At 38.3% G+C, this 23,631-nt stretch overlaps 1 protein-coding gene across 1 annotated transcript in view; it reads left to right on the forward strand.

The window, feature by feature from the left end:
- The window catches only part of LOC109045026 (nesprin-1-like), a 115,547-nt gene that overhangs the window by 34,699 nt on the left and 57,217 nt on the right, over nt 1–23,631 (forward strand). Inside the window, 27 exon segments of the mRNA XM_042778325.1 lie at nt 307–419; nt 656–861; nt 1,372–1,533; nt 1,681–1,954; nt 2,301–2,473; nt 3,184–3,493; nt 3,603–3,767; nt 7,003–7,269; nt 7,271–7,297; nt 7,299–7,364; nt 8,509–8,645; nt 9,688–9,865; nt 11,531–11,713; nt 11,995–12,138; nt 13,120–13,275; nt 14,296–14,460; nt 14,595–14,767; nt 14,910–15,063; nt 15,222–15,365; nt 15,970–16,134; nt 16,234–16,551; nt 16,651–16,806; nt 18,432–18,602; nt 19,931–20,257; nt 21,075–21,227; nt 21,797–21,964; nt 22,158–22,334. Coding sequence (XP_042634259.1) covers nt 307–419; nt 656–861; nt 1,372–1,533; nt 1,681–1,954; nt 2,301–2,473; nt 3,184–3,493; nt 3,603–3,767; nt 7,003–7,269; nt 7,271–7,297; nt 7,299–7,364; nt 8,509–8,645; nt 9,688–9,865; nt 11,531–11,713; nt 11,995–12,138; nt 13,120–13,275; nt 14,296–14,460; nt 14,595–14,767; nt 14,910–15,063; nt 15,222–15,365; nt 15,970–16,134; nt 16,234–16,551; nt 16,651–16,806; nt 18,432–18,602; nt 19,931–20,257; nt 21,075–21,227; nt 21,797–21,964; nt 22,158–22,334 — 4,832 coding nt within the window.

A 23,631-nucleotide genomic window follows, 5' to 3' on the forward strand; every position in this document is an offset into this window, starting at 1 on the left:
AACATACCATTAAATTGGCTCATGAATAGTTTATTATAGGTATTTTATTTATTTATGTTTGATTGAAATGGTTCTGCATGGCACTCCCTTAAAACATGACAGCCACACACCTGTGCCTCAGATGCTGCCTCTCCCCACTGACATTATGATTGCTCCCGGTGGAATTGGTCGAGGCTGGTTACTAAGACAACAGAGAGCTGTTCCATCCATACACACCTACACAGTCCATCTGTCCGCATGCAGCAACAGCTCACATATACTTCTTCTTATGGACTGTCGTTCTCTTTCTGTCTTTCCTTCTGCTAGAGAAAGCACATGCTTTTCACCGTTGGCTGTCTGAGTTGAGGGCTGGAATTGAGGACTGCTTTGAGCAAACAGGAGATGCTGTTGCTATTTCAGCCAAGCAACAAAAGCTCCAGGTAGCATCATACAACAAATAAAATGACTCAGTCATGTAATGGAACATTGCACCAGAGCAAAGCAATAAGGCAACTACCAATAAGAAGTGAAACATTGAAGAAGCATTTCAGACCTCCAACTAATAGGGGATTATGTCGGATTAGAAATTTGGGATTAGGAGCCATTTACCATTATTAATAACAATGGTTCATTCTGTCCCTTATGTAATTGGATTCATTTATCCCCTCATTTTCAGACTGCAGTAAAGGAAGTCATGGAGGGTGAGGAGCGCTTGGCTCGGGTTTGTGAGGATGGAGAGAGACTCCTCTTGCATCTCACCAAATGTGGGACTGGAAGCATACAGGAGCAACTGGACTCTTGTCAATATGCCTTGGATTTATTTGTTATGGAATGCCGGCAGCGCATACGGGCTCTGGAAGAAAGTGCCAACCTATTAAATGGGTAAGTTGTGCTCTCTGAGCCTACAGTCTAAGCTCAGGTGCTTGAAATAAAACTTTATTCATTATATTTTGATTATTTACAAAATGTCAAGACAATTAACAGCATGCAAAACAGGACGGACCCTATGGACAATAAAAGTGAGATAACATTGCACAATGAAATTGATGCATGTGATCCCCTGTATTTTTGGCCATTTTTAGAATTTGAAGACTTATTAGGCCCCCCTTGTTGAGAACCACTATTTTAGATAATATGTTAAGACATATGATGGGGACTTGAAAATGTTCTTTTTCTGTTGAAGGAATGATTCTATTACATAACATCATGATATTACATTTTACAACCTATGCTAGCCCTTTCACAATACCATAGCCTATGATGTGGTACAATGTGACAATGACCTATTTAACCATCCATGTACTATACTGTGAATGGAAATTAAATCCAGTGTGTCAGATTTTATATAGTTTTTTTTTTTTAGGTAAATCCAGTGTATTTGGTCTTATTAAGGTATGAAATGCGTGTGGTGGAGCTGAGCAACTGGCTGCAACAGCTGGAGGCAAGACTGAAGACAGATGCTCCTCTGTGGGGTGAGAGTCAGTCTGCAGCCCCCAACTGCTCAGAAGAGCTGAGAAGAGTGGAGGAAATCCACAGAGTGCTGCTGATGAGGAGGGGGTACATATGGACAGTCTGTGTGTGCATGTGTGTGAGGCAGCATGTGTAAATGAAAATGTGCATGTAAGTACATATACTTGTGTATTTTTCACACTACAATCCATCACGAATAAATCTGAGCTGGCTTTATCTTTTTTTTCACAGGGCATCTCTTGAACGCCTGTGTCAGTCCTCTCTCACTATAACAGAGAGAGGATCTACTTCAGAGAATAGTGTGGCAGCAGAGTTGCTCTCAAACCATGAGGCTTTGCTGCAGGAGGCCAGGAGTCGACTCCGCAACCTGCAAGAGTACCAGGCATTTGAGGAAGCACTAAAGGCAGTGGAAACCTGGCTGAAGGACGTTGAGAGGAACTTAGAGAAACTAGAGAACATGGAGGGGAATAAAAAGGAGGTGGAAGAGAAACTTGAGCGAGCACGGGTACATGCAGAAGAATTGTAGGAAATGAACAACTTGAAAAATCCACACATTTTGTGATCTAGAACAGTGGTTTTTGAAGAAAAGACTTCATTTTTGTACAAAGTCATAAAATATTATTTGTATTTTATTATTATTTTTTCATCTAAAATAAGCTGTATTTTTGTACCACTCCTTATCCTCTGAATTTTTGGCCATTTTTGTTCCTGTCATCCATGAAATATGGTGTACATGCAACACTCAACTGACATTTTCCCCAATACTGTTTAAGGAGAAAGAAGCAATTTTTAGAATGGCTGGTCTGTATCTGTGCAGTAGCTGTAACTTGTGTTTGTTTCCTCTCATCCAGGATATCCTGCTTATGAAGGGAGAGGGCGAGGTAAAGCTCAACATGGCAGCCGGGAAGGCAGAGATGGTCGTCAGGGACAGTGGAGAAGTGGAACGAGGAGTGATTTGCTCTAAGCTTCAGGAAATTGAAGACGCATGGGCAGCACTGCTTTTGAGTGCAATGAGTTGCCATAGGTAACCTGCTGACTTTAATGAGCTGAGTGATCTGGTTATAAAAGATTAACTTGACCATAATTGCAGAAGTTTAGGTCAACTGATAGTTGGATTTAAATGAAAATAAACCATGACAATGGAAACATCAATATTAATATAATTACCGGAGCCATTAAGGTATTTTGGTTCAAGAGTGAAAAGAGTGGGAGCATAGTGATCTGTTTTTAAATTGGCATGCGTGCTTGACTGCAGGTGCCAGGCACCTGGGCTTTTATTCAATTATACTCATCATCACTATGGTAACCAAGTTATTATCTGGCTCTATCAGTTTCAATTAACACCATGGGTGTAATGGAGCTGTTTTTTCTAATTATCTGCTAAATAATTCTGTCTGGGTTTGATAATATATCTAAGCTGATAAATTAATGCCAAATAATCATGGGATCTATCTATCTATCTATCTATCTATCTATCTATCTATCTATCTATCTATCTATCTATCTATCTATCTATCTATCTATCTATCTATCTATCTATCTATCTATCTATTTTTCTATCTGTCTGTCTGTCTGTCTGTCTATCTATCTATCAGTCTGTTTTTCTGTTGGTTTATCATTCTATCTAGATAAATATGCTGAATAATACTGTAAAAATTGTAAGAATGTAAAATATAAAAATATTTAAAAAAATTCAATATACCTTTTTCCTCTTATCTGTCCTTTGTGTTTTAGCCGATTGGAATGGACCGTTAATCAGTGGGATTTGTTCGTGGAGTCTCGTGCACAGCTGCAGAGATGGCTGGAGGGAGTAGGGCTGGAGGTTAAAGGTCCTCTTGAGCCCCAGCTTGGACTCAGGGAGAAAAGAAAGCAACTGGAGAGACTGTGCTTGCTGTCATCAGATGTGGAGGACCACCAGGGAGCTCTGTGCTATCTGGAGGAGAGTGCAGCTGAACTTTACAAACGCACCGGTGACCCCGTCTTTAAGGAGGAAGAAATGGTTCTCCTCAGGGCACAGTTTGAGGATGTCAAAGCTGCAGCAGAGGTGAGAGGATTGTTATTTTTTAATGCTAGTTGATAGTTGTAGTGTAATCGTGAACGAGAGTGTTTATGTTAAAACTGAAATGAGTTAATTAATATTTTATCTTAATTAGGAGAGAGTCCGATTGTCAGAGGACGTTGTCCTCGAACATAAGAAGTACATGGAAACAAACAGGGAGCTCACTGACTGGCTAATGGTGGTAGGGGAGGAGCTTCAGCAACACTCTGACCCATCCGGTGACCCTCCAGTCTTAAATCAGAAACTGACTAAAGTCCGGGTAAGAGTATTAAATTAAAAAATATTAAAGAATTGGTCAGTTTTATCCTACATCTTTTTATAGCATGCCATACCACAGAGTATACCACTAGTATTATTTTGTGTCAGTTAAATTTTATATTATGTTTAATAAAGTCCACATCTGTATAAAATAAGCATGCAATTTAAATATATTTCATTCCATTCTCATAATTCTGAAGCTTTGACACGTTAATTAGACATTCCTCTTTCTGTGTGTTTACAACCTTGTCTTCTCTCTAAGGGTCTCATAACAACCTCTGTGGAAAATGATAGAAATAACCTTCATATTGTTTTTCTCATTTACAAACATCATCTTTCACTCTGAATGTTGTGAAATAAAAAGAACAAATTCATTCTTTGAAGCAGATGAGATGGTGTGAGACTGCACGTCAAATTATGTGAGACACTGATAATATGAATGCATAATTGCATTTCATCTGCACATATGATTATGTGAGTTTGGGTGTATAAATAGAGAGATATGAGTTTTTATTAACCCCACGAGAGACATTGTAATGCATCAGCTGCCAAGCAACATAGTGCAGGACAGAATACAACAGCATTATACACGTACACAATTTGCAGTTTAAATTATTCAGTTAGCAGAAACTTTCATCTAAAATGCCTTTCAGAAGAAGATTATAATACCATGATGAAGTGTTGCAATACCAAATTCCCCAAAATAGTGAAATCAGTGGGAAAAAAAGCTTAAGAGTGTTTCTTTTCTGAAAGTGCACATTACCAGTTGTGGGTCAAGAGCACACAGATGTTTCTTGACAGTAGTGAGGCACTCAGCTTGATTTGTACAATTTACAATAAAATTAAATAAAATTAAAATCTGTTAAAATTATTATATAATGATTATATAGATTATATAATGTTGAATATTTTAAGTAAAGAATGTTGAGTGAACTCAAATATTTAAGTTCGGATAACAAAGATTTCTTGTTTATTTTAAGTAAAATTGTTCCAAGTGGGTTTACTTAAAAAGTGTGTTGCAAAAAATGGTGCATATATATTTTAAGTAAATCCAAACACCTAATTTTACCAGTGTACAAGGAAATACAAAATGCTAAATCTACAAAAAAAGTAATGCACAGAAAAAAAAAAAAAAACAACTGAGTGTATTAGAAGATTTAAATGGAGCATTTGTTTGTTAAAGGGGACATCGGATGCCCATTTTCCACAAGTTGGCATGATTCTTTAGGGTCTTCATGAAATTTCTGCAACATACTTTTGGTTAAAATTCCTCAGTGGTCATTTAAAACAACACCTTTTTTACCTCGTCAAAAACAGCTCTGTTCACAGCGACCCGTTTTCGGTGCATATCTCTTTTAATGCTAATGAGCTCTGCTCACCCCGCCCCTCTCTCCCATGGAAGAGGAAAGCATTTTGCAAATAATCATAAAAAATATAAAGTGTGAGATTTACTTTTTTTGGAGATGCAGCTGGATCACGAGCAGTGGCTACTGGTCCATCCTTGAGTGTTAACTTTTTAGAAAAACCTGCCTTGAATTGTCCCTCGTTCAGAAAGCAGTCTGGAGTAAAATGATTTGGGCAGACATAAACGAATTTAGGTGTATTCGGTAGCGCACTACCATCAAAAACAAAACTAATCCACTGTGTCCTCAGTGGTTCTGATGTCGGTAGAAAATGAAGACTCTTATGTTCTAATTTTACATCCAACTACAAAACACCTGCATTGCTTACGAGGTGGAAACTGGATGAGGGCGGAGATATGTTAATACGGGACAGTCTGTCAGCTGTAGTGGGTGGGGCCAGAGCAATATGACGTCATATTGATCAGAAAATCAACATGGCTTGATTATTGAAACTGTTTAGTATTTTGGGGGGGATTAAAAAAAGGAGTGAATGTATTTTTATCATTGTAAGGTGGTTGTGTCCACTCACTGTTAAGACACATTATATGCAAACACCATTTAAAAGTGAATTTTGCATCCAGTGTCCCCTCTTTAAACTGTGAGTGTATGTGTGTCATCAAATGTTTGAACATTTAGGCTGTGTAAGTGCGGGAACAGAACTGTGTGCTTCATTTCAAGGTCAGAGTTTCTGTACTACATGCTCTCACAGGACTACAAATCAATGGATGCACATGCTTAGATTTTACTGTTGTTATGGATCTGCAATATTTTTGTGCTGATTAGCTCACTATACTCTCTGCTTATCTCCATAACACTTAGTGTGCGTGTTTGATGAGAAGGAAAATCTCCATAAAACGGGATGTGTGTTTGATGAGAAAGAAAATGAGAGAAAAGTACCAGAGGCACTGGGGGGGGGATTTTGGTGGGAAATTTCTATGCTGTTTGCACATTTCTCCCTGGATAATCAATGCCAGTCAGGGAGAATGAGAGAGTGGTATATGCCATAAAGGATAATAAGACTACACAGCAGCACTTTAAATAAATTATATTCAAATAAACGCTTCCATCTCTTTACCTTTAAAGCTGCGGTTTATTTGTCAGGGATCATCACCTTAAAATGTCATCTGTTTATTACTGAACATAAATGCATTTTGCATGGAAAGCTGTTATGATGGAAATGCTTTATTTATTTTTTTATTTATTTTTTTAATCTATCTTGATATTGTATGGTTGATGACAAAATAAAAAAAAATATAGGCTATTATATAGAGAACACTTTAGTTCTCTTTTAATGACTTTATTTTAATATTACAGTTGTATTAATTTTTTATTTTATATATATATATATATATATATATATATATATATATATATATATATATATTAAATAAAACATTTCACTGCACAATTTATGTGTATTTTACATGGGATAATTCTCACTGCTGAACGAATGACTGAATGAATTCAATTATAATTTCATTCATTAATTCAGTCATTCCTTCAGCAATGAGAATTATCCCATGTAAAATACACCTAAATTGTGCAATGAAATATTTTTGACTGAGAAAGTAAACAAGTAGATATTCGTGTATAAAAATAATGGTAATTGAGATGATTAAAAAAGGTGGGAGGTGGCAGAGAGGAGCGTTCATGCTCTGAAGCGTGAGGGAAAGATCCGATGTGAGAGTTTTTAGCGCGCTTGAACAGCAGTCTCACCGCCGAGAGAATCACGAGCGGCGGCGGCAGTAGTTGGATAACAAGCAGCCACCGATGCCGCAGTTTCCGTAGCAACTTTACCCTCCCTCTCTTCATCTCCCTCTCTCCCTCCTTTAGGAGCTGCTGGAGCGCGGCGCGTGCGAGGGGCGTGAGCGGCTGCGGCGCGTGCGGCTGAGCGCGGAGAGAGCCGGAAGGCACACAGCGGCGGCGGGCTGTGAGCTGATGGATGGAGAAGTGGCGGCACTGGCTCGAGCGCTGCACCAGTGGGAGGGAGCTTCACTACGAGCTCGCGACGCCCTCGCGACGGCCGTGGCCGCGGCGACAGGGGCCGAGCGAGAGCAGACACGGCTGACAGCGCAGTTGGAGGAAGAAATGCAGAAGCTGGGGGGGCCAGCTGAAGGAGTGGAGCGAGGGGACTGCGCAGCGCCGAGCGGAGGAATAGCGGAGCTGCGGCGGTGGAGGGATGGACGGTCGCCAAGGTAATTGAGAGATGAAGGGGAGTGTATAAGGTAAAATGCTATCTAATTACAGTGTATATTATGTAAGCTCTCACTCGTAGGCTACTGTTTGGAAAGTGACACAGTTTGGTGAAGAATTAAATAATTTTTTTGAAACATCAAACTCTTTTACAAGGTTATAGCCAGAAAGTAATATTTAAATAGTATAGAGCTTCTCTTTTCCCCTTTCCTCTCTTGATTTTGTTTTCTTTCTGTAGTAATATGTTTTCATGCTGCTGAGGTTGTTTATACTTAGGCTACATCTGCTTCTTGCTTCTCAGATAATTGAAAAAGGATTGCAGATTTTTCTTCCTTTTCCTCAAGTCCCTCAGTGTTTCCTTCTTTTCTTGTATAGTACTTTCTCTCATCCCGTGTTTCTGGTGTCCGGACTTGTTTGTGTTACATGCTTGTTTGCACAGCTCAAGCTCCTCAACATCTGACAGCTGACTCTCACCAGGATCGAATGGGATGAGAGAGAGAGAGAGAGAGAGAGAGAGAGGGGAGAGGAGGCGGGGAGGGAGTGGGAGGAGGAGAGAATGTAAAATGGAGGGGGGAGAGAAAGAGTGTGAACGAAAATGAGAGAACATGTCAAAAGGCGAGGAAGAGGGAATGAGAGCCGCCAAAGTGTGTGAAAGAGAGGGAGAACTGCGGCGTGCGAAGTGGAAGACAGGGAGGAGTGAGAGAAGAAAGAGGAGGAGAGAGATTGAGGGAGGAAGTGTTCTATAGGGGGAAGTCAGGGAAGCATTTCCCTCTTGTTTTTAAAGAGAGGGTCGGGGGAGGGTGCAAGAACATAGAGAGAGAGAGAGAGAGAGAGAGAGAGAGAGAGAGAGAGAGAGAGAGAGAGAGAGAGCGGAGAGAGAGAGAGAGAGAGAGGCACACCACTATGGCCTCTGTATAATCTCAGGCATGTTCAGAGAAGTGGGAAGGCTTCCTGGAGTCGCTGAAGAACAGAAATGCTTTTGTAAGAAGCCCTGCTCTTGGAGTTGAATAGAGCTGTGTGTTAATGCTCAATTGTGTATGTGTGCACAGCTGTACATGAAGAAGCATCAAGCTGATAAATGAGGTTTTAGGTGTCAAGTTTGGCCTGTGCATTGACACTCACCCCTGCTGTGTGTGTGTTCGTCAGGGTGTTCTGGAGGGGCTTCAGACAGCTGAAGTTATGGAGGAGAAGCTAAAGGCGCAGCTCAATGAGCTGTGTGGGTTTTCCAGTGATCTGGGTCCACAGTCGGACAGAGTCAGCGCTCTCATTAAGCTACACAACAGGTGAGTGTGCTGCAGACATGAATGCATATGCATGAGATTAAAGGTTTTTGAAGTCAAATGGTCACCACCTGGTTTTGTTTAACGGGCCGTATTCTAATATTTAATATGATTTAATATTTATGTCATATAAAAATTAATTTATAAAAAATACATTGGTGGTTTTTAGTTCTGAAAATAAACATATGAAAAGAGTAAAAAAAAAATCTGGGTTATACATTAATAAATTTTATATATAGCAGTAATGAATAGAATAAATTAAGTAAAAATAAATAAATTTGAGGCCTAAATTTGGTGAAAATGTGAGATATTTATTCAGCAATTTTATTTGCAGTGTTTATTGACCTTAAAGTTTTTGAACAATGTAAAAACTGTATTTACTGGCAAAACATATTTAAAATTATAAAACTATAACATTGAAAATAAATGTAAGAATAATGTTATAAATTAATAGAGAAATTAATAAAAAATGAGTAAATAAAAAAAGATTTATTTATTCATTCATTCATGATTTATTTATTCATTCATAAATAAATAAATAAATACCAATGTCATTGTTTGTTTTGTAGGTTAAATACACATGCTCTATTTAATTAACAGAATACATTTACACATATAAATTTAATGCACTGCGGTGAATGAAGGGTTGTGATATATTGCACCTCATAGCGCTGCATCTAAAGTGAGCATTTCAGCTGAGAGCACCTGTCATGACAGCAGACTTTGCCTCGTTAGCATGCTTTTCAGGTATAGCAGCAAAAAACATGCTTATCTTCCCTCCACTGTCCACTTTAACCTCATCCGCATTCGTGTATGTGAGTGTGTATCTGTGTGCAGACATGCTAGTGCATTTTTTTGTGCGCAGGTTCTGCAGCGTTTTCACTTTCTGATACCCCAACTCTCCCTCTGAGAGAGCCTGTCATTGAAACAGATGTCTGTGCTCACCTTGTGCTATCAGCTCCCCCTACACTCACCCATTTTAACCCCCACCCCCCTTTTTCACCCTTTCCTTTTCAAATTCTGCTCTGTGCATCTTCCTCATTAGCCTAAGCCTACGAGCCTCCCGGGAATGTCAGAATAAAGAGAAACTGCTGGAACAACGCTTCCGTTCTTCTCTGCATGACTTCCGGCAGTGGATGGTCAATGCCAACATCTCTACCGCTAAATGCTTTGACTCCCCTCATAGCATCCGGGAAGCCTCCATCGCTCTCCAGCGGATCCAGGTGAGTGCAATGGTTGTGGACAGTACTCTGTCCAGGAGGGCAACTGGGCAAAATTCAAGATTCTTGGAACATAGCCATAGGCCAGGCCACAGCAGTTTTGTCTCTGTCCCTGTCATGTAAAAGTAGCCAGAATTTGATAAAGTGATCTCAGATCCCATGGGCCAGTTTATGAGGCCACCATTCAGCCAAGGATGTGCCAGACTGGTCTATTTATGACTTCAATTAGCACTGAAAAAACCTGTGAGAGCACAGGGAAAATGCACAGTAATGATGTATAGCTTGATGAAAGAGACATAGAATAGACCAGGAGGGAAATCACCTGAGAGTTATCTAAAATATCTCAAATTTCATTCATTAAATAATTTGGCTTTGTATTTCTGTCTTCTCATAATACTGTTATTGTCAGCGGCTCTTAATTGTTCTGGTAAATAAAAATATAATAATGCAAATAATAAAATGCAATTTACCATATTAGCCATATTAATGTTAACCCCCTGTTCACTTTACATCAGAAATACTGCATAGTGTCCTGCGTGAACTGCATGTATCCTAACCGGCGTTTAAATAAGTAAAATATTTCTTCTTATTTCTATGTTGCTATTTTATGTTGTTTTGTATTAATATTGTATATATTTATGTATTTCAAATCCTAAAACTTGATTTTGAGCAGTTACAGATTAAACTGTAATTTATTTTTTCTAAGTTCTATTAATTTATTTAAAAAAAAAGGAATTTAATTTTTTTGGGGAAAAAAAAGACATTCATTATGTATGTAGAGACATTCATTATTCAGCCTTAAAAAGAAAGGATAAAACACTTACTGTCTCTTTTGTTATGGACATAAAATATTTAACAGTCCAATCAGTATTTTGCTACAAATTCAATCTGTCACAGATAGCTGGTCATATTAGGAAGATGCCAACATGCACAGGTTACATGACATGTCCTCACCAACCAAGACTACATTAAATAAAAGTACCCTTGCAATGAGGGTAAACATGATTTATTTTGACCACGGTCTATGACTTATGAAAATGTTTAGCTGCTGAGACAATGAAACAATTGAAATTAAATTTTGTACACTAATTTTGGCACTGTATTGGGTCACCACTTGCCATCCAATAAAAAATCTGGGTCCTGAAGCAAAATCAGTTCAAGCTCCTTATAGCATTTGTCTCCAATTATGAATGTATTCCACAGAATACTGCAGATATTTTTTTCCACAATCAGCAGAGAAAAAAAGCTCAGATCAGCACAGATTCCATGTGGGTCTAGATGTAGCATAGGTCATGTACAATAAAGAGGGAGAGATATGAAGAAAGAAGAGGAATAGGGTTACTCAGAATGAAAGATTGAAGCAATGCTTCTCATTTTTTATTTACCATCAAATACATTTCAGATGTGGAACAATGTTTCCACATGGCTTACTGCCCTGAACCACCAACACAGCGTCAGACATGCTTTGGGTCATACATAATTGCATCTGTATCATTTGAGTGGAGAAAGACGGAAAAAAGATGGGACGTGCACGCCTCACAGATGGTAGGAGATCCCAGCTGGGTCCCGGTCAATGTCTGGACGTGACTCATTGCACTTGCTGCCCTCTGCTCTGTGATAGTATACTTATGTCTGTGTGGCTGATGTCTTGCTCATTCTGCACAACAGGAGTTCAGAAGTGACAAGGAGCAGGGTCAGACCAGACTGAACACTGTCCTGACCTGTGGAAAGCAGCTTAGTAGCGTGGTGCCTGCCGACAGAGTGGAGGCGATCAGGACCAAAGCAAATGCAGCCAAAGATGACTGGAAGAGCCTGATGGACAGCTTACAGAGAAGAGAGACGGCCTTACAGGTAGAGCTGTGTAGAAATGAATACATTTTTAAAGATATTTCTGCATATTTTGTATATATTTTTTATTTCATTTTATTAGTAGAGTTATCTGAGTAGAGATGAGTGAATTTTTTAAAGACATCGCATATTACTATTTTATTTTTATTTTTATACCCTGCTCATTTTATTTTTTTATTTTTATTATTATTAGTTTTTTAGTTTATTATGAAAGAGTGTTTTTATATTAAAAACCATATACAGCTTAAGTTACATGTGAAACTTTCATGAATATGTACTTTCAGGTCTTGCAGTCTCAGATGCAGGACTTTGAGGCAAGTGTGGAACCACTTCAAGACTGGCTGAACAGGACTGAGATCAGTGTGCAAGAGAGCAGCGCTCGCCTCCATGACCTGCCTGCCAAGAGACTAGAGCTCTCCAAACTTCAGGTGAGCCCAGATAGTCTTAATGACTTATTTATAGTTAATTAGAAGAGCTTGGATCTACCAGAACATTTCAGTCCTCACTGACTGTACCTTGAATATCAGTGTGATGTAATTCATTGACAGAAGAACATTTGATTTATCAATAGATTATGCATTAAACATTTGGAGAGTATAAAAAAAAAATCTTTTTTTTTCATGTCTTTTAAACATAATCTAGCTGTTTAAACATGTAATCAACTAACTGTGGCAGTGGATTTTGCAGTACTTAGGCTCAATTAAATGAGTTGTCAGAAGTAGGATCTGCTGGAGATAATGAAATAAACCATGTCTGTCTACGATGATTCCGCTGAGTCAAGCTTTTTGCCACAATTGTGGATTAAGCTGACATGCAAATAATTTTTTTTCTCCGACTGCACTCAAAGAACAAAACCCCTAATATACAATCTGACAATAATATGAATGTAGAATAGAGGTTGGAAAGATAAACATTTCTATTTTTGCCTTATCACAAGATCTTTCATCTCTATTTTTGTATTGCTTTGTTGCTCCCTTTTGTCTGCTCTGTTGGCAATTGCATTTCCAACACTGTGTCTGTACAGTGTGTAGAGGTCCTCTGAGTGATTATCCATCCCCTCCCATCTCCCCTTCCCCTGCTTTTACCCACTTTCCCTCTTAATCCCTTTATCCCCAGAGTGCCCCCAACATGATAGACTCCATTATCATGAACTGTGTCTGCCTAACTGACAATTTCACAGTCTGCTCTTTTTCAATTTTGAGAAAAGAAGCAAGAAATTTGCTCGTGGTGGTCTTTTGTGCCCTGATGTATTAAGTGTGTTAAGTAAAAGTTTTTTGTTGAATGTCATCTCAGTGGATGTGCCCAAAAGCTCATCTAGTTTTTTAGTGTGGTTTTTCATGGCATGAACATTCGTCTTTATTCTTCTGTGACCCCTGCTTGTCTCGTGACCCCTAATTGCACACCCTCAGACATTGCTGGAGGAGATGCGCTCCAGAGAATCTGAATTGGCAGAGTTGAGAGGGCGAGCACATGGACTCTGGGAGGGTCAGGGCGCGGGGAAGAGCTTTGTGCATCGAGTCTGCCAGCTAGCTGCATGCTACTTGGCCCTGAGCAACCTGATTAAGGTAACCTCCTCTACCTATCTGTTTACCTCATCATTCCTGTGTTAGCTCTTTCATCGTTACCACTGATTGTGTTATAGGAGATGAGCTCATTATTATTGACATGTTTAGATCTACAGTATTAGGAGATTTACTATAAGCTTTACATTTTTCAATGTTTATTTAACTCTGAGAAACAGGTTTGTTCTGAATCTGTTCAGTTTGATTGTCTACACTACCATTTAAAAGTTTTTTTTATTCAGCAAGAAGGCATAAATTGATCAAAAATGACAGTAAAGTGATTTATATTGTTACACAATATTTATTTATAAATAAATGCTGTTCTTTTAAAATTTCAGTTTATCATAGAATCCTGGTTTCCACCAAAATATTAAGCAGCATGTCTACATTTTCAATTGTATTAATATAGAAAGTAGTCATTTCAAATGATATGATAATAATTATATTTCACAATATTAGACTACTGTTTTTACTCTATTTTTGATCAAATTAATGTAGCATTGGTGAGCATTTTCTTTTAAAAGGTTTTCTTTTAAACTTTAAAAAATCTTACCAGCCCCAAATTTTGAAAGGTAGTTTACTTTATAAAAATGCTAATTCTATACTAATTTACTTGGGGATGCATTGATATTACATTTTAGACTAAAACAGATAATAATTTTCATGTTATGGCCAAATAACCAATAAATGTCTTATATTAAAACGCTATATTATTTTATTAAAATATATTAAAATGAAACACTAAAAACTACACTGAGTCATTTTAAGTGCTACAAGTGCATTTAGACTGCAACATTATAATATACTGTATGAAAAATTAATATTTATTTTGACATGCTAAATATTGCTATAGATACATTTACAATTAATGCACAATTAAATACCAATAAACTTACAAATCTCTAATATCAGCTGATAACCAATATCATTAATATGCATCCTTACAGACACCTGTAAAAAAATTCGACTTCATTTGTCCAGTCTTTTAATCTAGTATTGACTTCTCTCATCCACCTTCTGCAGGAGAAAGTGTCAAGGGTAGAACGAGTGGTGGGGGAGCATCAGCTTTTTTCAAAGGGCCTTCAGGAACTTCAGAACTGGGTTTCAGAGTCCCAACAGGTCCTCAAGACCTGCAGATGCCCCACATCTGACAAGAGTGTGCTTATCACCAGAATGGGCCAGCTCGAGGTACACATTTTACTGTTTTACAGGTGTTGATAAATCCTAAGGACAACCTTGAAGGAATTTGTCATAAATTAGTTTGTAAGTTTCATTTGTACTGTACATGTTGGGTGTATAACAGGGTTTCTGATTGATTACAGACTTTACTGGCGGCTTGTCAGGGGAGAGAAATCCAACTGAAGATGCTCATCACCAGAGGGGAGTCTGTCCAGAGGAACACCTCGGCTGAGGGTGTACCAGTGGTTCGCAAGCAGATCCAGGACCTCAAAGACTCCTGGGAATCACTCTTGTCAACATCCATACAGTGCAAGAGGTCAGAGAACTCTCTGTCTCTCAGTCTGAGTTTATTTATCCTCTCTTTGTTAGTGCTTTTGTCTCAGCATTTCCTCACATACGTGCTCATCAGGTGTCTGTGTGGAATTAATAGATGTCTTGTTCATGTGTTGCATTTACAGCCAGCTTGAAGGTGCCTTGTCACACTGGACAAGTTACCAGGAAGATGTCAGTCAGTTTGAGTGCTGGATGGAGCAAGTAGAAGAGAGCTTAGGAAACACAGACAAACACTACGCTGAAATGAGGGACAAGACAGCCAATCTAGGCCGTGCCAAAGTAATTAATACTTTTCAAATGCGTAACATAATAACATAACATAACATAATAATTTTATACAGGATTTATTATTTAGATAACAGTTGTATATTCTTACAGTTCTATTAGAAGTTGAAACCTCAATGTATTATTTACTTTAATTGCTATGCTCTGTACAGCTCCTCTATGAGGAAGTTCTTAGCCACTCTAGCCCTTTAGAGACCATTGCGACCAAGGGTTCCAACGTGACTGAACATACAGCCACCCAATGGGAGATCCAGAAAGTCAGTGAGAGATATACAGCCATTAAAGTTAAAGCCAAGGTAAGCCAAGGATGTCAAACTGTAGGCTGCAGATCAGTGCTTAAATTTGTTTTGGGAGGTCAAGAAGAATTATTCAGCACAAACTAATATGATGAATCCAACCAAATTTCCAGTGGTTATAGAGTCCTATTCACAGGGGAATTGATTTTTAATTGATTTTACTTTCAAGACAGAACTACAATGAGCTTTGAAGTTGCTGAGCAATGTGGTTTTTGAGAAACTGTAAATCAGTATGAATTTCACTTCATTTATTTTTAAAAAATAATACATTTAATAACAAAATTCCCAGTGAAGAGCTACACCACCTATTACCCTGAAAAGATCATTCAGCAATCAGAGGAGTTTCTGTTACCATGGAAACAGAATTTGCGGCCAAAGAGCTCGGCAGTGACCTCCCAGCACTGCACATGAACTATTTATCTATCTATATATTAGATCTAGTTGGTGTGGTTTGTGGCTCAGATTTTTTTTATCTCTATGGAGAAAAAGAATGGGGAAAATACTTCTGGAACCAAGCAGCTAAAAAAGTGTTTTGCTCTGCTTTTACTCTATTTCCACTTTTTGTAGAATAAATTTAAAATAATATTCTCTGCTGGTTTTTCAGGCTGCTGTCAGTAAGGCAGAAGAATTGGTTCTACTCCATCAAGAATACCAGCGAGGGCTGCACATGTTTGAAGACTGGCTGGAGCAGGAGCAGAACAGTTTGACCCTCCTCAAACCTCTGGATGTAGATGTAAATGCTCTGGAGAACACGTTAAAAGAACTGCAGGTTAATATAATATGATCTTTTTTAGGGCTTTAATATTATAGGCAAGAAATATTCTGCACTGCCTAATCTTTTACTCTTTCTGTCTAATAATGTCTCCAGATGCTCCAGTCACATTGCCCTAAGGGACATAACTTGCTCAGCTCAGTTCTTGCCATTCGAGAAAGAGTAATTCCATGGGGTCCCCCTCAAATTGAGGATCGGGCTCTGGAAACAGCACAGACAGAGTGGCAGGGTTACCAAGACCGGCTCGGCGAGACCAAAGTCCAGGTAGAGCAGGCCCTTGCAAGGGTTCAGCAACTAGAAGGTTTATTCCAAAGCTTAGACCAGTGGCTGGTTGACATGGAGCTTAAAGTTAAGGTGAGAAGCCATCGTTGCTCTGATGTCACTGCGAAGGAGGCCCAGCTACAACACCTGAAGGTAAAATGCATTATACTTATGCTTGATGATTTCAGAAATACAGTACTCTCGTTTCATGTAGATAAATGTTGACATTTTCCTGTTATTCTCTTATAACAGCGGTGGCAGATTGAGGCTGCTCAACGTCAGGCCGAAGTGGAAGGCCTTAGTACTCTTGCACAGCAAGTCGTAGAGGATGCTCATGTCAGTGGTCGGATCAGTACCAGGGTTACCCAGCTCACTGCCCGCTACCATTCCTTGCTCCTACAGATACAGGCAAGTCAGCCTTGTACATTAGCAATTTTTTTGCACTTGATTATTTCAGGAAAGTATGCAGCATCATTTAGTAAGCTGCCAGTGTCCTTTTACTCATTTTTCACAAATAATGTGCATAGAATAATAATTTTCCATCACTGTTTTTTTCTGTTGGCATTTGAATTGTCCTGTTAATTATAGAGACACATGACATTCATATTCACATTTCAGGTTCTTGAATTTTTCATTTTGTTTTTTTCCTGCAATGTGAAAAATACAACAGACGCTGTGGTTTTACAATCTGGGCACCTTATTTCCCATGAATTGAACAATATCCCACTAATTATTCCTCTGGTTTACTCTTGGGGTCTCTCAGTTTTCTCCCCAAATCCTTGCTCAGTCTCTTTCCCAGTGTTATTGTTAACTACAACAAATACTGTTAAAAATTTATATAATTTAATTGAAGCGCAAATAAAATAAAATGTAAAATGAAACTTAAAAAAACTTAAATGAATATTAGAAATATTGTCTTTGCAACTAACCAAAGTCCAATAAGTTTAAATAGAAGTTTTAAAATGAGTAAAACTGATATTAAATAAATGGAAATATTATATATAAAAACCATGGTATACACAAATACACATAACAAAATGACTAAAACTTAAAATTAAAACTTAAAATAGCTAATCCAAAATATTGCTAAATACTATAAATTTGTGTAAATAATGATAATAATAATAAAAAAAACACTCTATCTCTTGGTATTTTTTCGCAAAGGCATTTTAAAACTGTATTTTCACTCCTTTTCTTCCCTTATAATTCCTATTCCTATGTTTCTGAAGTACAGAAATGCAATAGACCAGTTGTTTTATTTTTAAAATTATTGCAGTCATTATTATTTATCATTATTATTAAATTGTCTGTTTTTAAATTCACTAAATAATTAAACCTTTTTTGAGTTTAATTAAATTTACAGTTTTACTTGATATTCTGTTTCTACAAAGACGTTTCTTTTAATAGAACCTTGTATCATTGACTCACCTCTCACTTTGCTGCCAAAGCACACTGATGAGTCTAATTTCTCAGCCATCTAAACATTGGAAGTTATCCAACCTGTTAAACCAGCTCCTGTGACCCACTGTGATGACAAAAAAAAAACCTACACACTGGAAAAATCAATGTCTCGCCCACTTAGAGACCTTAGCTTGTAATTAAACACTATAGGATCCAATCTTGCCCATCAATCGGTGCTGCTGCTTTTGTGGCAGCAGCAGAATTGTTTTTAACACTTGCTGTAACACCTCTCATTTCTGCCCACTTCTCTCTAACATGCACACACCCTGAGTGCGACACAGAATAGAGCGTGTAATTATTCTGTGAGAAACAACAGGCCGCCACATGCACTGCAGTCAAGAGCTATTACGTCTCAGCAGATAGGTGTGCACACGGTGCAGCACAGCGCAAAAACGTTAATTGGTGCCACGTGCTTGAGGGATCTGCATGTCAAGTGAAGAATGCGGCAAAATAGCTTAGCCTCAAGCCTCCAGTGGTGAATGCTAGTGAGTGTGCGGCATTGGATCAATCAAAACCGTTCATGCTGATGAGATGGAATTCTGAGCATTATGATTTATTCTTCCATCATTCAGGACACCCTCAAACAGCTCCAAGAAGAGATGCAGAAAATCACAGAGGCTCAAAATGCACTCAGGACCTTCTCTGATTGGTTGAGCACAGCGAGGAAGAATTTTAAAATCGTTACTGAAAGGACAGAGGCTCTCGATCGCATTACAATGGAAAAGAAGATGAAGAGGCTAGAGGTATGGCCCAGTGAAAACACTAATGTTACTGTACATAGCATGTTTATGTAACTTGTACATACAAAAGAGAATATAGAAAAACACTTCTACGGGGTTTTATTTTTTCCTTTTAGAGTTGAAGGATCAGATGAACAGATGAAACTGTCACCCCTTTTTATCTTGTGGTTTAACAGCTATTGATCTGGCCTGATAAAATTACACTCACACACCACAGACTAAGACTCTCAGTGGGCATGGCACAGTTTTGCGCTCATATTTGAGATCGTAAGAGCCGGTGTGTCTCTGTGTGTGCACATGTACGAGTCTCTTTGTCCTCTTAAGGATATGATCAATATGTCTACTACACAAAACAAAAGAAAGCTTTCACACGATTGCACTCTACTTGCACACGCGCACACAGCCACTTCACACACTCCCCCACTGTGATAGCTGAGATGAAGGAACAGTCTGTCTGTGGAACCTGCTGGAACAGACTGTGTAATTGATGCAATGCCCTTGCAGCTTCAACGTCACATAACACTCTTTTCCTATATACATATACTACTCATTTGGTGCATATAATTCTTGTGAAGATCAATAGTGCCACACAGATGCTAATAGCAATGTCACATAGAGATCTGTACACCCACTCCATTAAGCGGTAATGTTAGGGGTATAGATGCATGTATTTGTGAATCAATAAACAGCCAATTAAGTATACATTTCTTTCGCCAGATCATATTTCTTTGCCCAGTTATCCTTGGATCCTAAACCTCTTCGCATCTCTAACTTCTCATTTCCTTATTTGTGTGTGGAGATGATCATTAAAACACTGGGGCTGCTTTCCCTGTCAGTACCGCAGCAGTAGCTCCAGATCCAGCTGTCCAGCTCTCATGTACTGCTCTTTATAGAGACAAGAGGTTGATATCCTATAGAGAAGCTTCCCGCTTAAAAGTAAAGGAGTAGGAGGGGCCGAGTGCAGTCGTTGCCGGGGAAACACTGCTGCGGCAGCCCCATATAAGGCCTGGGTAATTGGGTCTTCCTCTTGTATCTCTGACTGGGGCCTCACCGGGTCTCCGCACACAGGTGTCAGGAGCCTAGCAGGCTTCAAAGTACCCATCAGTAAAATTCACTTCAGAGGAGCGCTCTTAAAACCTGAAACTCCATGTTAATGGAGAGGATCAAAAGTTGTCAGAAACAGAGAATTCTGTACTTGTCTTGGTTGCACACTGGGGAAGGCATACATATCTTTCCTATGGCTCATTAAATTATTTATTTTTGTTTGTTTGTTATTGTTGTTCTTTTTGTACCCTTTCGTTTGTTGTTTAAAAGATTCTCTCACCCTGCAGTCTCTACAGGGGGACATGGATCAAGGTCATAGCATGCTTAAAACACTTCGAGAAAATGCAGAGCAGGCCGTTTCTTTCTTGGATGACCCTGGAGCATCCAGACTAGAGAAGGAAGTGCGAACAGGTCGATCACAGCTCGAAGAGCTTATTCTGGGGCTACGGGAAGAGCATGCAACCCTGGAAAGGAGCCTTGTGCTCTATAAAGATTTCCAAGAGCGCTACAAGAGCCAAATGCAGTGGCTTAAGGAGACTCGAGCCCTTCTCAGTTCCACTGTTGAACCCAAAGTAGAACTTTATCAGAGGAAAGCCCAGCTGAACAAGTACAAGGTAGGTGATTTGTTTTACAGTCTCTAACTGATATGAAATCTGTACTTGTGACTAGCTTTGTCAACAAAAGTGGTCGCCCCCCTTCTAATTTTTAAAATCAGTAGCATTGTCAAAGATCTTTTGCAAGCATTAATATATATATATATATATATATATATATATATATATATATATATATATATATATATATATATATATATATATAATATACATATATATAAATATATAAATATATAAAATATATAAATATATATATATATATATATATATATATATATATATATATATATATATATATATATATATATATATATATAAATTCATTTTTTATTTATGATTGGCGCTTTTATATTAAGTCCCTTTTGGTTATGAAGGCTGCAAAATACAGAAAACAGTAATTTTAGTGAGATATTAGTGAAATATTTAAATATTTAATATTTAAAATAACTTTTTACTATTATAATAATATACTTTAAAATGTAATTTATTCCTGTGATGGCAAATTAGATTATTCAGCAGCTTGATCTTTAATGATCAGAAATCATTCTAATATGCTAATTTAGTGCTTAAGTGACATTTCTTATTATTTTCAATGTTGAAAACAATTGCATTCCTATATTTTTGTGGAATATCATTAAGTATTTAGTTTCTGTATTCTTTGATGAATTTAAAGTTAAAAAGAACAGCATTTATTAGAAATAAAAATCTTTTTAACAATGCAAAAGGCTTTACTGTCACTTTTGATAAGTTTAATGTGTCCTTGCTGAATTATCCGTTTATGTCTCTGTATCGGTATTCATTGATCTGTTGTGTCCAGGCTGTTGAGCAGAGTTTGCTATCACGTGATTCTGCCGTGAGCTTTGTGCTAGAGAAAGGAGAAACTCTGGTGACCCTCCTCCACTCCCCTTCCATCACAGACAACATGATCAGACTACAGGCAGACTACCAGGAGCTGTGTGGCTCAGCAAGGGTGAGTTCAAAAAGATTACAAAAACAATGATCATTTAAATGCAACATAACATTGAAATAGTTTAAATGAAATAGTTACATACGCTAATGTACATAAAGCTCCCTGCCCGGTCCACCCAGCACGTTATAAACAATAAGCAGCAAAAATTGTCATTCAGAACATGCCGTGATATCAGAACATTAATGCATGACCTCCATCATTTACATATCAATGTTTGTTTTTAGCAATTGGAAAGGGTAACAGTCATATACATGTAAAGTCATTTAAAACTAAATAGCAAATTATAAATAGTGGGGAGAAACAAATTGATATGAATGTGTAGATTATTTAACTTTTGAGCTTTTGAATATTAATTTGGAAGCTTTATGTGCTATTTCCTCCAAGATGGCATCCATTAATCCTGCAATCAGTGCAATGAATACTCACTTTCAAATAATTAATCTCATGCTCGCAGCTGTCAGAAGCTTTTTATGGAATGAGAGTTTCCAGCTGTTTGTTTATATAGGTTCTTTAGTTTGAGTGATTGCAAATGTCTTGATCATTTCTGTAACTGAAATATATTTCCTTAGACCCTCGTTCACAGATTGGAGGCCCAGGTGAAGAAACAGGAAGCTTACCACAAAGATGTACAGGAAATTGAACGTTGGTTGTTGCAGATGTCCACCAAGATGGTGACTCCTGACCCATCATCAGGCAGTGGCCTGGAAGCTGCCACTCAGCAGCTAGCCAGACATAAGGTGACAAATCACAAAGCTTCACAGAAAGGCAGAACCCTACAAATAACCAAACACACATCTGCATTTTGTTTACCCAGATAACAAATGTTGTCATAACAGTTTTGGTTAATAATGGTATTCACAAGAATATTTAAAGCTATTGCTAGGAGAACCTTTTGTGTTAAATTTATTTGCACATATTGTCTCATCTCAGGCCATTATGGAGGAGATAGCAGGTTTTGAAGAGCGTTTGGATACACTAAAGGAAAAGGGAGAGGAGCTGTTGTCCGGCTGCAGCGAGCTCCTCCATGCTCGGCTTCGCCAGCAAATTCAGAACCACCAGCAGGGAGCAAGAGACAGCTACTCTGCCATCTGCAGCACTGCCCAGCGTGTGAGTTTACTTGCCAACACACCAGCATAAGACCAGCATTCTGCCAATGTTTACTGTGCATATAGACCTGCGATAGTATATAAAGAACCACAATTAATATTAGCAGGTGTGTGATTAACGATGGACACAATGGGGCATCCGTTATTGTAAAAATATCTGCAAACATAAAATAGTTGTGTAAATGCAGTCAATTATGTCCTATCAACCACATGGGGCGGAGGTCTTGGACAATTAACAACTCATGAAATTTTTAAAAATTACTCTGGCTTGGTTGAAAATGATGAGAGCGTTTTAATGCAGTTTTATTTAAATTTTGAACAAACTGTTCAAACAGCATAATAATAATTGAATAAATAATTAATAATAAAAGGATTGATTGATTATAAGTTATTTTCAGTAAATTCTCCTATATTGCCATTTTTAAGTTTTAGTGCTCATTAATTGTATGATTTCTAGTCATTGTGCTGGTGTCATTGTTTATTGTCCCTCTGCTCACATCAAGCTTTGTTCCAGCAGTAAGCTCAAGTGTGTGCCAACTTTCTGCCACTCTTCCAGAACCTCCTGATTATTTTAATCCACCCTGCCTGGCTTCCTAGTTGCACTAGGACTAAATTGCTGACAAAATTCTCCTTTTAGTGTATTTGTCTAAATCAGATTAAACAACCCTTACCAGGCAGTCAATAAATGTCTGGCATAGTAATGTGCTTGATATTTTGACTTCTGCATGCCAGTGTCATTACAAGAAGACCCATCAGGAGGCACTAAGAAATAATTTGTCAATGAAAGCATATCATTACAGCCCATGGTAATAAAAGGTAGCAGATATACCCCCTTTGCAAATCTCTATTTCCCCCCTACTCCAGCTCTTGCAGTATCGTACCAAAAGCTACCACCTGCTTTCCTCTTAAGAACCCTAAACACACGCACCCCTAATATGGCAACTACTCTTCGCCATCTGACACACTGCCTGCTCTCTGAGCAAACCATCAAGTCTATTAATACATCGCCCCCTTCCCCGTGCCAGTTTTATTTTACCCAAGTCCATTTCTGTGAAAACAAGCGAGACATTGATAGAACCCCCCCATTCTGGTTTGCCTGGTTTATACCCTGTACCAACATCTTGTGCCAACCTTGCCAGAACAATGCCATCCGGTAAATCCCACCACCTGGCAGTCTGGTCAATGAGTTCCTCGGTCTACATGTGCTCTGCCAACTCCTGCAGTCTGCCAAAGCAAGCCTGTCGTTGCTGCCCCCCACGAGGGCTCGTGAATTAAGAATGTCAATCAGCGTCAGCTTT

This window comes from Cyprinus carpio, chromosome A20, assembly GCF_018340385.1.
Source record: "Cyprinus carpio isolate SPL01 chromosome A20, ASM1834038v1, whole genome shotgun sequence".
Taxonomy (NCBI): Eukaryota; Metazoa; Chordata; class Actinopteri; order Cypriniformes; family Cyprinidae; genus Cyprinus; species Cyprinus carpio.